The 13,780-nt window shown below is 40.8% G+C and overlaps 1 protein-coding gene across 1 annotated transcript in view; it reads right to left on the bottom strand.

The window, feature by feature from the left end:
* Positions 1-13,780, bottom strand: part of PTPRO (protein tyrosine phosphatase receptor type O) — a 203,421-nt gene that overhangs the window by 56,802 nt on the left and 132,839 nt on the right. Inside the window, exons 6-10 of the mRNA XM_065417893.1 lie at positions 12,852-13,013; positions 9,577-9,776; positions 7,658-7,778; positions 5,049-5,242; positions 2,121-2,232 (exon numbers count right to left, since the gene is read on the bottom strand). Coding sequence (XP_065273965.1) covers positions 2,121-2,232; positions 5,049-5,242; positions 7,658-7,778; positions 9,577-9,776; positions 12,852-13,013 — 789 coding nt within the window. The remainder of the gene's footprint in view (positions 1-2,120; positions 2,233-5,048; positions 5,243-7,657; positions 7,779-9,576; positions 9,777-12,851; positions 13,014-13,780) is intronic.

Here is a 13,780-nt window from a genome sequence, read left to right as displayed (position 1 = left end):
CAACATTATTTCACTTCTGATCCTTTTAGTAGAAATATCAAACTAACATGCTTGTCATTGTTGGAGACAATAGCAGGTACTGGCTCAGGGTATTGCAAGTCCCCCAAAGTAATTCAATTTTGCTTCTGCCATAATATAATTTTTGTTTCAGAGGAATAGTATCTTATTATTAATTATTTGTATTGTGACAGCATGTTGAGGCCCCAACAGATAGAGCCCCATCATGCTTTACCATGTACACACAAATAGTAAAATATGTTCCTTGCACTGAAAGACTTACAATCTAAATAGACAAGACAGAATAAGGGTGGGAGCAGAAAAGAGAGGCACTGAGGGGGTCAAGTGATTTGTCACAGAACAAGTCAGTGGCAGAGGCATGAACAGAACCCAGGTCAAGTGAGCGTTGATCCATCCATTCCAATATTTTGGAAGCAAGATATTGAAATAGATGGACCGATGGACCATCCACTCCCATATCCTGCTTCCAAAAGTAGTCATTAACTGAAGCTCTGGGGAAGGCAACCTCCTTCTTCTTTAATACATCTTTGATCCACCTGGCCAATTATGTATTGCTGCACAGTTGGTCTGCAAACACTCTATCTGAGCTTGTATAATTATTATTAATCATCCTAAAATTACACAACCCTTGTTGAAGTCCATCCACAGTATTTCATTGGCTTTTTTAAACTGGAACAACTTTTTAAACCTATTTCTGGGAGGTATATAGTGTTCCCAAAGGCAATATATGTTTACTTCCGCCTTCAACCCAGAAAGTGTTACCTAAAGGGTGATGGCCTTGTCAATGGGAGTTGATGGTGCTCAGCATCTCCAGTAGTTGCTCACCATCTTGCAGAACTGAACCCCAAGTATCTGAGTGGGGAGTGAAGGGGCATCAACCACAGTCAAGGACTCATTGGGAGACAATGAAGCCATCTGAGGATCTGGCTCTATGTGACTTGCCCAAGGTCATAGAGGTAGCCTCCCAAGTGTCAGTCCGGTGCCTTGACCCCAAGACTATCCTCCCCGATCCATCCCCTTGCAATGAACAGAGGCAACACTTGCCAGCAAAGACCAACTGGGAGTGTGAAAAAATTGTAGCACAAAACATGGCCAGCCTCATTTTGCACTAAAATAAACAGCCCTACAGAATGTTAACTATTTATGCTGTAATAAATGTCACATAGCAATTTAATGTGTGTGAACTGTGGGGTGTAGACTTAGATACCATGAAGGGGAAATAGGTGGGGAGAAAAAAGAAGGACTTGGGAACAATAAAAATATAATTTGTTTAGTTTTAGGTCCCATAGTAACTGAAATACATTAAATTTACAAAAACTCCCTTAGCTGGTCCATAATAATATAGCTCCCAGCTAAAGTGGAATCCAGAGTTAGAACAATCCTTTGTCTTGGCTGAATAGGCAAGTTGTGTGGGCCTCTGATATGTTTCCTGACTAAACTTAAGTCTTTGGCTTAGGCAGAGGCCTGCTCTAGCCTGGAAGCCTACAGGCTGAACTAGGGTAACCAGACAGCAAGTGTGAAAAATCAGGACAGGGGTGGGGGATAATAGGAGCCTATATAAGAAAAAGACCCCAAAATCGGGACCTCTGGTCACCCTAGGCTGAGCAAAGCCTTTCAAGGGTGGAGCAAATCTTTCAAGGTTGGGCAGGCTGCCAGGCTTCTAAGCTAATGTCAGTCAAAGGCTAAGTCTTCCAAAGCCAGAGCAGGCCCCGTCAACCTAAGATCCCAGAATAGACAGAATCTTTCAAAGCTGAGTCTTTATAACTCCTGACCCCTGCCCTCTCTTAACTCCAGCCAATCAGCAATCATTCATCACAATAGAGCTACACAAATTCAGTAAGAAAGTGGGCAAAACTAATGGTGCATAAAGGTATAAGCAGAATCACTGAAACTCATGGGGCAGATCAGCAATGAAATTATGTCTGTAATAAATCAAAACAACCTTCACATTTTGCCCTACAAGGCTTTAAAATTAAATTCTAAAATGCCCCTGCACAAATATTTACAGGTGAACACCACCATAATCTTCTTAGATATGTTTCCTCAGAACTCACATTTCCCCTTGCACTTGTCCATCAACCACTTGCCATGCTGCTGCTTACCTGTTATGTAGCTGATGGTAGAACTGTCACAGCAGCTCAATTCTGGGTCTCCCCAAGTCACCATGGTAACCCGAAAGTTGTAATACCAAGCGGGCAATAGATTGGCTATTTTCTGTAAAGGGACAGCAAATGGCAAGTCACTGCTCAGTAAAGATTTTGTCAATGTAAAACATGACTGCCACTTGCTATAGAATAGATTTACTGCCCCCACAATGGGTACAATGCTGCTGACTTGAGTGGAACAGTGCCCACTTAAATCCGTGGTTAATCTAGCCCATTCTGAACTTTTAGATTTGTAAACTCTTTTCAAAGAGAGAGAAAAAAGTAGGGCTAAATTCTGGCAGATGCTTGGAAAGAAATTTTACTCCTAACCCTCTTTTCTCCCAGAAAGGAATGCAATAATACATTAAAAAAGCTACAATAGCATGGATCCATATCCTGTTGCAAGACAGCTGCCATTCGTACATTCCATTCCCATGAATCATTTACACCCTGATCTTGTACTCGCCCTAAGGATGTGTGTGGCTTTACTCCAGTGAGTACACCATTGAGCACAAGGAAGCTATTCGCTTGAGTAAAGATATTCATATATGTAAGTGTTTGCAGGATCGAGGCTTTAATTTGTGCAATGGGCTATGCACAGAGACCATTTCCTAGCCATGGCAACCATATTGTATACAAACAAACATGTGGGAGCAGGGATTTGCTCATGTCCCCACACTCTCATTGATTTCTAGAGCTGGTCCAAAGTTTTGTGATGGAAGTTTCCTGTCAGAAAATGCTCATTAGGCAAAATCAAGATGTTCCATGGGAACATGTTGATTTCAATGAAATTTCATTTTAAAAAAGTAGAACTTCTTGTTTTGATTTGTTGTTTCAAATTTCATAATATAAATATTCTCTGTTTTTCTGTCATACTCAAGACAAGGGGGGAATTCAACCCAGAACATTTTTAACTACATTTTCATAAAACCATTTTTGATCTCAGCCAAGTCAATATGTTTTTTTTAGGGTTTGTTAGTGTTGCCCCAGAATGCACGATTCTGCAATATCACAGATGCCAGAATGGTAATGGTTATAGGGAAACTTCAGGGGGCAGTCTTATAATGGTGCATTGTTGGGCATTTCTAGTGAACCCCCAAAAGCCAAAGACTTAAAAGACTGAAAATAATGTTATAAAGTTAGTTAAACCATAGTGCCATGCAGCCTCGTCAGATATGGGATTCAACATTTATTATTTAATTTTGCAGTTCATCTTTAAGAAACTTTCACTTTCATTTCAACAGTATAGTGACAGCTAGGCTTGGCAGAATTCAATTTTCATTTTCTTACAATGTTGACAGACAACATCAATGTTTATTTTTAAGCATTTTTTAGGATTTTAGCTATTTAAATTTTCACAGTTGTGGGAAATTACATGGGGAGTCAGAGAGTTATTGAATGACAGCGGACATGGAGATTAAAAAAGCTAAAGCTTTAAAACACACCAATTGTCAACATCTCACATCAAAATATACAAAATAAATATCCTTACATCAAAGCAATAAGTTCTTAAGTAGCATTCTTCTTACTTTGCCTATCTGTAAATTTAAATTATCGTTGATGGAAATATTTTTTCATCATTGTGTGTGTGTTTGGTGAAATCGACATTTACCAATAAAAATCTAATCCTTCCATGCAAAGATTTAAATTGAGATAAAGGAGCTCTAACTCCTCTTGTCTCTGCATGTACCTCCCATCAATATCAACTAGAATTGCACAAAACAGTGGACAATATTACTTGTCAACCATCTTAACTTTTGAACTTCATATTAAATGTCATTATTTCTAAGATCTCTTGGGTTTTACTCGAATTCTGCTGCATCATGATAATGACAAATTAATTACTCATTTAGTAGTTTATGTTGCCTTCTCGTTTCCTTAGAGTTTTACATTTTAAATTTAGAGGTGCATGCTCAATTCCAATTAAACTCGTGTTACTACAATGACTACATGAATGGTGTTATGCATGAGTCACAAATGATTATAGTTTTCAATAGGAGCAACAGCTATCGCTATCCTTGTTTTTTTCAAACTCAACTTCCTGAATAATTATCCTTTTCAGCTGAAATTGTCTATGGTTTTTCTCAGTCCAAAGGTAAAGTTTTAACAAAATTTATCCATCCCCTCTTGACAGCTAGAAAAGTGTGTGGGGGGAGGAGGGGACGCGGACGGGGACGAAGTGTACACTTCTGCTGAAAGTCCTCAATCTTGCAAAGCTTTATGCATATGCTTAAGCACATTTGCAGGTTCAGGGCCTTTAAGTCTCTTTTGGCATGCACATAACTCAAAAACAAAATATTCCAGATGGCTCACTGACATTATCAATGCTAGCTATGTAGATGGGGCTTTATGCTATTTCCTCATGGAGATGCTACAGTTGCAAAAGTTTTTGACCACACAACTGTGGAAGTGCACAGTAAATTCAGTGGGGAGAGGTTAATGTTTTAATTCTGTTGGGTCAAGTCCTCTCACCTTGAACACAGCCCTAGCAAATGAACTTTGCACAGGGAAGTCCTGCAAGGACTGAGGCTGTGAAGGAATCTGCCCTGAAGTCTTGGAACACCAAACACCCATGGGCTACAGTGCCATATATAGCCACTGAACCCACCCACATTCCAATGGAGGGAAGGTCCATCTACTATCCCCTTACTAGGTATACAATTAATAATTTGCACATGCATTAACTTTACCATGGTTTTCTGGCATTCCCTGGGGAAAATCTCTCTCTAATATCACGGTAAATCTCTCTATCGCATGTGGAAAACGTCCAGGGTTTAATGGAATCTGGTGTGTCTGCTGGTCAGTGGGCAAAATCTGAAAGAAACATTACCAGGAGCAAGCACCATATATGCAGGTGTGGGTGATAATCTGTAATGGTTACTTTACCACTGATGCAGTTAAGGAGACAGCAGCTGCAATTTCATAGTAGGTCGTCCACTCAGAGGTCATCGTTGATGGGTTGAAGTAAAACATTTCTACAACATATTTCCTGAACACCCCAAGGTAAGGCCTGTTCCAACTGAGAATCACAGCTGTAGGTCCCAAAGGGTAAAGCATCAAATCCTTTATTCCAGTGGGTACTATAAAACAAGAAACTGGGGTTATTCACATCGTCATTAGCAACTACACACATTTTCACAACTAGTTTTCTCTCCCCTTTAACCAGCTATTCATATTTTTGGTCCATTCTGGCAATAATTACTCCCATGCATATGCCTAACAGCTTGGTTGGGACTCCACACAGAAGTAACAACTTGTAGCATTGGTCCCTCGATTCTTATAGGCCTAAACTTTCAAAAATGACTGCAGATTTTGGGTTCTTCCATTTTGGGGTGCTCAACTTGAGATGTCTTGAAGAGATCTGATTTTCAAAGGAGGATGCTCAGACCTTTTTTGAAAATCAGGATCCTTTAAGGTGTCTCAATGTAGGTAGTCAAAAATGGAGGCATTAAAAATCATGATACTTGTGAAAGCGTAAACAATAATAAAGAATACTTTCACGTCTATTCAACCGTCCATGGAAAATATCTGAAAGTGCTTTACAAGCATTAGTTAAGACTCAGAATGCAAGTGTTATTATCCCTGTTTTATAGACGGTGAAATTGAAAGAGAGAGAGTTCAAGTGATTTGAACAAATCTCTCACACAGCCAGACTCTGCAACCTTTATTCATGCTGGAAAGCACTTACTCAGATGTGTACTTCAACGGGACTACCTGCTTAAGTAGGTATTCCTCAGCATGAGTAAAGGTTGCAGAGTTTAATCCACTCTGTGTAGGTGCCAGAGCAAAGAGTAAAACCCAGAATGTCCAAATGTATAACAGTGCACAAAATCATCCATTCCCTCATAAATCTATCCTTTCAGCACCTTCTCAGAATCTGTTGATATCTTTCTAATGAAACTAGGACATTGAGGATGAAGAGGAGAACTACTTTTTGTAAGTGTTATTTCTCTTATTTTTGCTTTAGCCTTAACCACCACCAATAATTTCACCAAACCAAACCTTTTAAGTAGGAATTTGAATTATGAATTTGCCCTTGTTTGAATGTGTCACACATTGTTGTTTGATTCCACGACACCCTTAATTTTGTTACAAAATCCAGATTAGAAGATATGCCTAGAAATGGCCTTTGGGCAAGAACTTTTGGGTTATGCGGGGTGGGGAGGGGGAAAACTTAGAGAGGTTTACCTCTTTTTTTTTTTTTTGGTTTAGCTTTTCAAATAAAAGCAGAAATTTGAAAATGTTTCAAGTCTTTACAGCTGGTGAACAAAACTTTGGCAGCCCAAATATTTGTGAAAAACATGGGAAATTTGTAAAATATGCCCAATATTTGATATTTCATAGAAGTTGGGCACAAGTTGTCTCTAATGACCTCCCCAAACTGCCCCCCCCCATTAAAATACCTTCCTCACCAATTTATAGACTATTTATTTGGACATATTGCCTTAGACCCAGATCCTGCAATTGGCAGTGTGTAAGCAGACTGCTTGGAGTACATGGGCTCTGGGCAGGTCTTATTTAGTTAATTTTGTCATTTTCTCTTTTTTCCTTCCATCAAGGACAGTGCGTAGTAGTTTGGAGAAGAAACAAGAAGCCCTAATTTCTAGTCACCTGCTCTCTTACAAGGCATACGACAAGCCAGTGACAGAACCAGGAAAAAAAAACAGATCTCCTGAATCTCAGTCCAGTGTCTTAGCCATGGTGGCACACTGTATCCCTCAAGGGGCATTTTCTCAGAAAACCTGGTAGCTTAAAGTTAGGTTCCTAAATCCATGTACAAATTAATGGCTTAATTTCCAAGGTGCTGAACTACTCTCAGCTCCTACTGAAGACACCAACTCTCATGGATGCTCCGCACCTCTAAAAGTGACACTATTTATTTAGGTGCTTAAGTATAAATATAGGTCCCTAACTTCAGCTCCCTCATTTCTAAATCTTAGACATAACTCCTTGTATGTTGGAGTGAAAGCCTAACCCTCTAATAGGCTGTGTCACTCTTTTCACTGAAGACACCTTCAGATACCTCCTGCACTTCTTCCCATCCTCAGTAATGGAGTTAAACACATGAAAAATAAACTATTTTAACCACCAACATGGCAAGCATACCCAGCAAAACATGCTACACTTCTGAACAGACTCTGGATATGTCTACACTGGGGCTGAAGGTGTAATTTCAAACTGGGGTAGATGTACCTGTGCTAGCTTGGATCAAGCTAGCACGCTAAAAATAGCAGTGCAACCCTGGTGCACAGGTGGTGTGATGGGCTAACCGTCCCAAGTACAATCCCATCTGGAGTGACTAGTCTGTCCTGTCGCCTGTGCAGTCGCAGCCACACTGGTATTTTCAGCATGCTAGCTTGACAAGAACTAGCGTGGGTATGTCTACCCGAACTAGAAATTACATCTCCTGCTCCAGTGGAGGAGCACCCTAAGAGATCTAATAGATAAGCTGTTCAAAACAAAAAGTCAGTTTGAATAGTAGACACATGGGTTACCAATGGCAAATGTAACAGGATCAGAAGGAGGTCCAACCAATGGGCCTTTACGTAAATAAATCACAACCTGGTACTGGGCACCGGGAACAAGATTTTCAATGATGCTGTTGCTTGAATTCACCTATCAGAAGGGGAACAAATAAGATACAAAGTATTCCTTTGGTGAGTAAGAAAGAAAAAAGGAGGGCTGAAATAGTACTCACCTAGCTGCATTTCAGCGGCAAAGGACATAATTCTGAACCTACTGAAGTCAATGGCAAAATGTTGATTCATTTCAGTGAGAACAGGATAGTCAAATGCTGAGATGGGAATTGTGACTGCTCAGCCCATTGAGCTCACTCACGATTTGACCCAGAGAATGTAACCCTCTTTATTACTGCAGTACAAGGTCAGTCATGACAACCAGGAGCCATTTACATTGAGTATATTGTATGGTAATGAGACTAGAGCACCAGATTCCTCTCAGGTGTAACTCTGTGTTTACATACTGTGGTTTCAATAAACATCTGAAATTACTTTGTGGCCATCTAATTCATCTGCAGCTATGTGAGCTAAAGGCAATATTATAATAGTATTCTAACCTCATGAGAGTCAGGGTATCAGTTGATTGCATGGATCAGAAAGGAATTACCCTCTCCCGCCCCTCAAGTACAGCACTGTACAAATTAGCTAGGGGGCTTATGGATTCTCCCCCCCCCTATTTTGAAGCATCTGGTACTGAAGCATCAGCATAAAAGCCTCAGCTCTGAAGCATCAGATACTGGCCAGTGCCAGAGGCAGAATGCTGTCTAGATGGTGGATTCAGTCTGATCCAGTAAATGTACAGAGCAGCCTTGGGAAAAGTATCTTTTACTGCATCTTTTCAGTGAATAGGGGAAAGATGTTTTTTCACCAACAATCTTAGCGCAATTTCTAACAATTTGTATTACCAGCATGAAATTGTTCAAGCAGCTGTCAGCGTGAACAATGTTTTATGACAGTGGAGATGGTAGTGCAACTGTCAATCTAGGGAGCTCCTTTAGGAAGGTAGGATACCTTTTATTTATAGGCAACGGGAGAAGGAATGGATGAACTCTGTACCAGGTCTTACTTCTTTCTGCTTGCCAGGGAGAATTCAAACAAATGGCCATCAATAATAGAGGCAGGAGAACCTGGCTGAGTTCTGGTTAGAGGTGGGCAAATGTTCAATGAAAATAGTTTAAAAAGCAATACAAATACTTTCCAAGCAAATTCTCAGTTTTTATTCAAATAAATGGTTATGAATACATTTTTGCAGTGCTCATGAAGCTGTAATTCAGGCCCACATTCTAACCACAAAGTTAAATTAACCCAAACCAGAACTTCTTCCTCTAGTCTACCTCAAGGTTTTTTGTCATCACATCATAAACCACTTCTGGTGGACCTGAACCCACAGAAGTCTGAATTCGTATTGGCTGGGATGCAGCTAGAACACGGGCAGTTTGGATTATTTGTACTTGCACCCTTTACTCAGACCTGTCACTACAATGGCCTGAATTGAAACCTCAGATCCCATCATCCTCAACTTTGGGGACATTCAGAGCTAGATATTATTATACATGAAAACTTTAGCCCCAGTTTAAGAAAAAACTTATGCATGTGCTTAAAGTTAAATATACATTGAAATGTTTTCATGAATAGGAATGGACTTCAGCACATGCTTAAAGTGTTTTAATGAATCAGGGCCTTATGGATGGTGTCTTATCTCTGCTTAGACTTGTGTCACTGCAGTGTTTTGGATTATTGTCGCAATAATGTTCATAAGTGTATAACATCGCTTGTGGACTGATGGATAAAATGTTGCTTCTTACACAACCCAGTGAGCACTATTATAAGGCGATTTACTGAATGTATTTCTTTTTCTTACTGTATTTGAGGAGGCTATATTTTCTGCCTCTTACCTCAGTGCAATAATGCTTTTCAAGTCTTTGATTCTCCTTTTGCTTCTGGCAGGTCAGTGACACAACAGACACTATCGTGTTGTTGCTGCTGCTGTTCCGTGAAGACGTCCAGGACATTAAGGCAGTGGTAGAACTTAGCACAGTCACACTCACGTGCTGGGGCTTTTCTGTCAGTTCTTCAATCCATTCCCCTGTCGGACCTGAAACATTCCCAGAGAAGAACACATAAGGCAGGCCAAATCCCTGGCTTTACCCTGTGCATTTAGAGTGCCTGCATTTATGTCTTTTAAAACATTCTGCTGTTAGAAGTCAATTTCATGAAAGTGAAAGGTGCTGAATTGACAGCCCTTTACACCGACAGACCCGGGACAGAACTGACAACAGCAGCAAGAGCTCCCCACACTGCCCCACCAGTAAGATTCACTGCTATACTACAATGTCGTTTGGTCTCCATGCCCAATCAGCGCTTGGTCTCTGCTGCGGAGATGGCCCATTAGTGCCAATAGCAACAGGGAATTTTGTGATAAGGACCCCAGGACACAACAAACAGGACTGAATCCACCAACTCATTTCAGTATTTGTAGATCAGCACAGATAGGAGAAGGGTCATCAGGATGTCTATGTGGTCACCGAGTACGTGTAGGGGTTGCAGCTTTTATTCCAAGCCCAGGAACTTGAACAGTGGCTGTGCAGGAACTGCAGAGCTTCCCCCATGCCCTGCCCACAGTTTGGGAGTGTATTCCGCTCCCCAACTTCTGTACATTTCACCACGCAAAGCCCAATTAGCTAGATAAACTGGGAGGAAGGGGTAATTTCTCCCCATGTGCTTCCTGTGGATACCTCAGTCTTGGCAGGCCACCAGAAAGGTTTACAAAATCCACCTAGAATACTAAGAGTCTTGAGTCTTTTGGGATTTGACAGGACAAGCAAAGAGCACTGAATAAATCTCTGTGCTGTCCTAAAGGCTTTCAAAGCAAACTGAAAACAGCATTTCATAGAATATCAGGGTTGGAAGGGACCTCAGGAGGTCATCTAGTCCAACCCCCTGCTCAAAGCAGGGCCAATCCCCAGACAGATTTTTGCCCCAGATCCCTAAATGGCCCCTTCAAGGATTGAACTCACAACCCTGGGTTTAGCAGGCCAATGCTCAAACCACTGAGCTATCCCTTGCCGCCATTTGTTCCTAGATGTACACATTTATGTGTGTTTTAATACAGTACAGTACAATGTAAATGTGTACATCCAGGAACAAAGAATATAGGTCATACTTACAGGATAGGGAACTCTATCCAGGGAAGCAGTGACTCTGAAAAAGATTTGGGGGTCATGGTGGGTAATCAGCTGAAGATGAGCTCCTAGTGTGATGCTGGGGGCCAAAAGAGTGAAAGCGATCCTGGGATGCATAAATAGAGCAATCTTGAGCCAGAGTTGAGGGCTTTTATCTCTATATTGAGACTGCTGCTGGAGTACTGCATCCAGTTCTGATCCCATAATTAAAGAAGGAGGTTGAAAATTGGAGAGGGTTCAGAGAAGAGCCATGAGACTGATTTAAGGACTAGAAAACATGCCTTACGGACTCAAGGAGCTCAATCTATTTATCTTAAGAAAGAGGAGGTGAAGGGGTGACTTGATTATCTATAAGAACCTACAGCAGAAACAAATATTTAATAATGGGCTCTTCACTCTGGTGGAGAAAGGTCGAATGGCTAAGTTGAAGCTATTCCAATGGGAAATACAGTGTACATTTTTTAAGGGTGAGGGTAATTAACCATTAGAACAATTTAACAAGGGTCATGGTGGATTTTCCATCACTGCCTATTTTAAAATCAAGATTGGATGTTTTGCTAAAAGATCTGCTTTAGGAATTATTTTGGAGAAGTTCTATGGCTTGTGCCATGCAGAAAGCAGAGCCGGCTCCAGGCACCAGCGCAGCAAGCAGGTGCTTGGGGCGGCCAACGGAAAGGGGCAGCACGTCCGGCAATTCGGCGGCGGGTCCCTCTGTCCTCTCGGAGGGAAGGACCTGCCGCCGAATTGCTGCTGAAGAATGAAGCGGCGGTGGAAGAGCTGCCGCCGAAGTGCCACCGATCGCACCTTCCCCCCCCCCCCCCCAGCCACTTGGGGCGGCAAAAACACTGAGCCAGCCCTGGCAGGAAGTCAGACTAGATGATCATAATGGTCCTTCTGGCCTTAGAGTCTATGAATTACAAAACCCCACTTTCTGCATTTCATATAGCCTATAAACATTTATTACATTACTGTATCATTTTAATACAGATAATGCTCTTTGTACACAATGGGCCAAATTCATCCCTGGTATAGCTCCCCTTACGCATTACATCTTTTGAATATTACATTCCCTGGAGGGCACCAACCCTGGCTAGAAGGAATTGTAATTTATTAGGAATAAATTGTATTGTATTTAACAGGAATAAATAAGATTAATTTATATCCCAAACTTTGAGGAGGAGGGTTGGAAATGGGATAGTATAGTCCTGTATTATTGCTATCAAATTTAAAATATAGTATATGAATCTGCTGTTATGCAATATCTATTACTAGCTGGTATCTGAAAAAATTCACAGGGAGGTGAAATTGTCATAGCAGAGGTACTCTGGCACCCCTTCTTGCATCAGCTGTCCCTCTCTTCTTCTCTCTCTTTGGTCTCCAAGAACAGTTCATTGTTCAGTGATAGGATTTCTGAAACTTTGATTTGAAAATGTGAACTTGGTCCTCAGATGGGTGAAAGTCTGAGCTAATCTACCTGTATCTCACTTATTGACCTAGCTGTAAGTCGTGATCTAGATTTAAGCTATATGGTGACATTTCACATGGATTACACTGTTTTATAAAACCTACAGTTAACCCTCACCCCCAGAATCCTACAAGTAAATAATCATATAGTTTTCCTACTTCTGAATTTTGCAGGTTGGGCCTATCTTTCATTTTGTCTGCAAAAGATTCAAGTTCCATGTTCATGTGAGTTCCTTCTTGAACAGCTAGCAATGACTCTACCAGATATTTACCCAACATTTGATTCTTAACACAGACAAGATTGCAGGATAAAGCCCCATGAGGGCAGGTTTGCTTACCTGGTTTCAGTGTATCTTGTTCCCTGCCATATGAAAATTCATGGAGACCAGGCTCTGTTGGGACTGTTGTAGGTTGCAAAGGTGCCTACTAGTTTGATGAATAACCTCATTCAGTGTTTCATTTATCACACCTTATATACTGTTAAAGATACATTGTATGGGTGAAATCATCACTTAGATACTTACTGATATAAAAACTAAGCGTTTTGGCTGATTGACTTCTCCGAATTTCACAAGATCCAGAGGAACTAAAGGTTGTCACAGATAACTTATATTTCCCCGGTTCTTTCAGTTCAGCAATAAATTCGTGAGTATCCTCACCTACCGTCAAAAATTCTGTGGAGTTCTCTAAATCAGGGAAGAAGAAGAAAAAGAAGTGTGAATTAATTGAAATTTGAGAGGGCTCTGGCTACCGAGGAACTGATTTGTATTGGATATGCTAATGCTGCCTCTGCTGCAGGATGAAAAGGTATTGAAGAGGTCTGGATTTATGCAGGTAGTTTTATTCCCTTGCTGTCAGCCCAAGAATAATTAATGACCAAGGCTCACGTATAGGTATAAAGTAATAATAGACCATGGTCAAAATCATCAGTGTTACTGAATGAAATTAAGTAAGATTGTCGTGACCATGAAACACTTGAAAGTGAAAAACAATGTAGTGGGGAAGAAAAGGGTTTGCTATTTTTTCTTCTCTCCCCTTATTGCTCTGAAAAATTTCCCTGCCCCAAACAGCAGAAAGTCTAAGAAAACTGCTGTCAGAAAGGGTCAGTTGAAAAATCATCTGGAGAAGTGGATGAAAAAATCTCTAGCGCAGGTTACCTCCACCAACCACCCCCTAAACACCCTACAGAACATGTTTTTCAGCTTTCCATTTAGAGAAACTTTTGCCTGAAGATAGCCTACATTTTCTCTCTCTCTTTCTCTCTCTTTTACTTTAGGTTCCATAGGGAAACTTCTCCACAGGCAGAGACAGCTGGATGATGCAACAGATCTTTTTAATCTCTACATTCTATGGGCTTGATTCTGCTCTCACTGACACCAGTGTAGATATGGAGTAACTACAATGAAGTCAGTGGAGTAATCTTTACACCACTGTAAAACTGGTGTAAAAAAAA

This window comes from Emys orbicularis, chromosome 1 (genome assembly GCF_028017835.1).
Source record: "Emys orbicularis isolate rEmyOrb1 chromosome 1, rEmyOrb1.hap1, whole genome shotgun sequence".
NCBI classification, from domain to species: domain Eukaryota; kingdom Metazoa; phylum Chordata; order Testudines; family Emydidae; genus Emys; species Emys orbicularis.
This window is presented reverse-complemented; position numbering and strand designations above follow the sequence as displayed.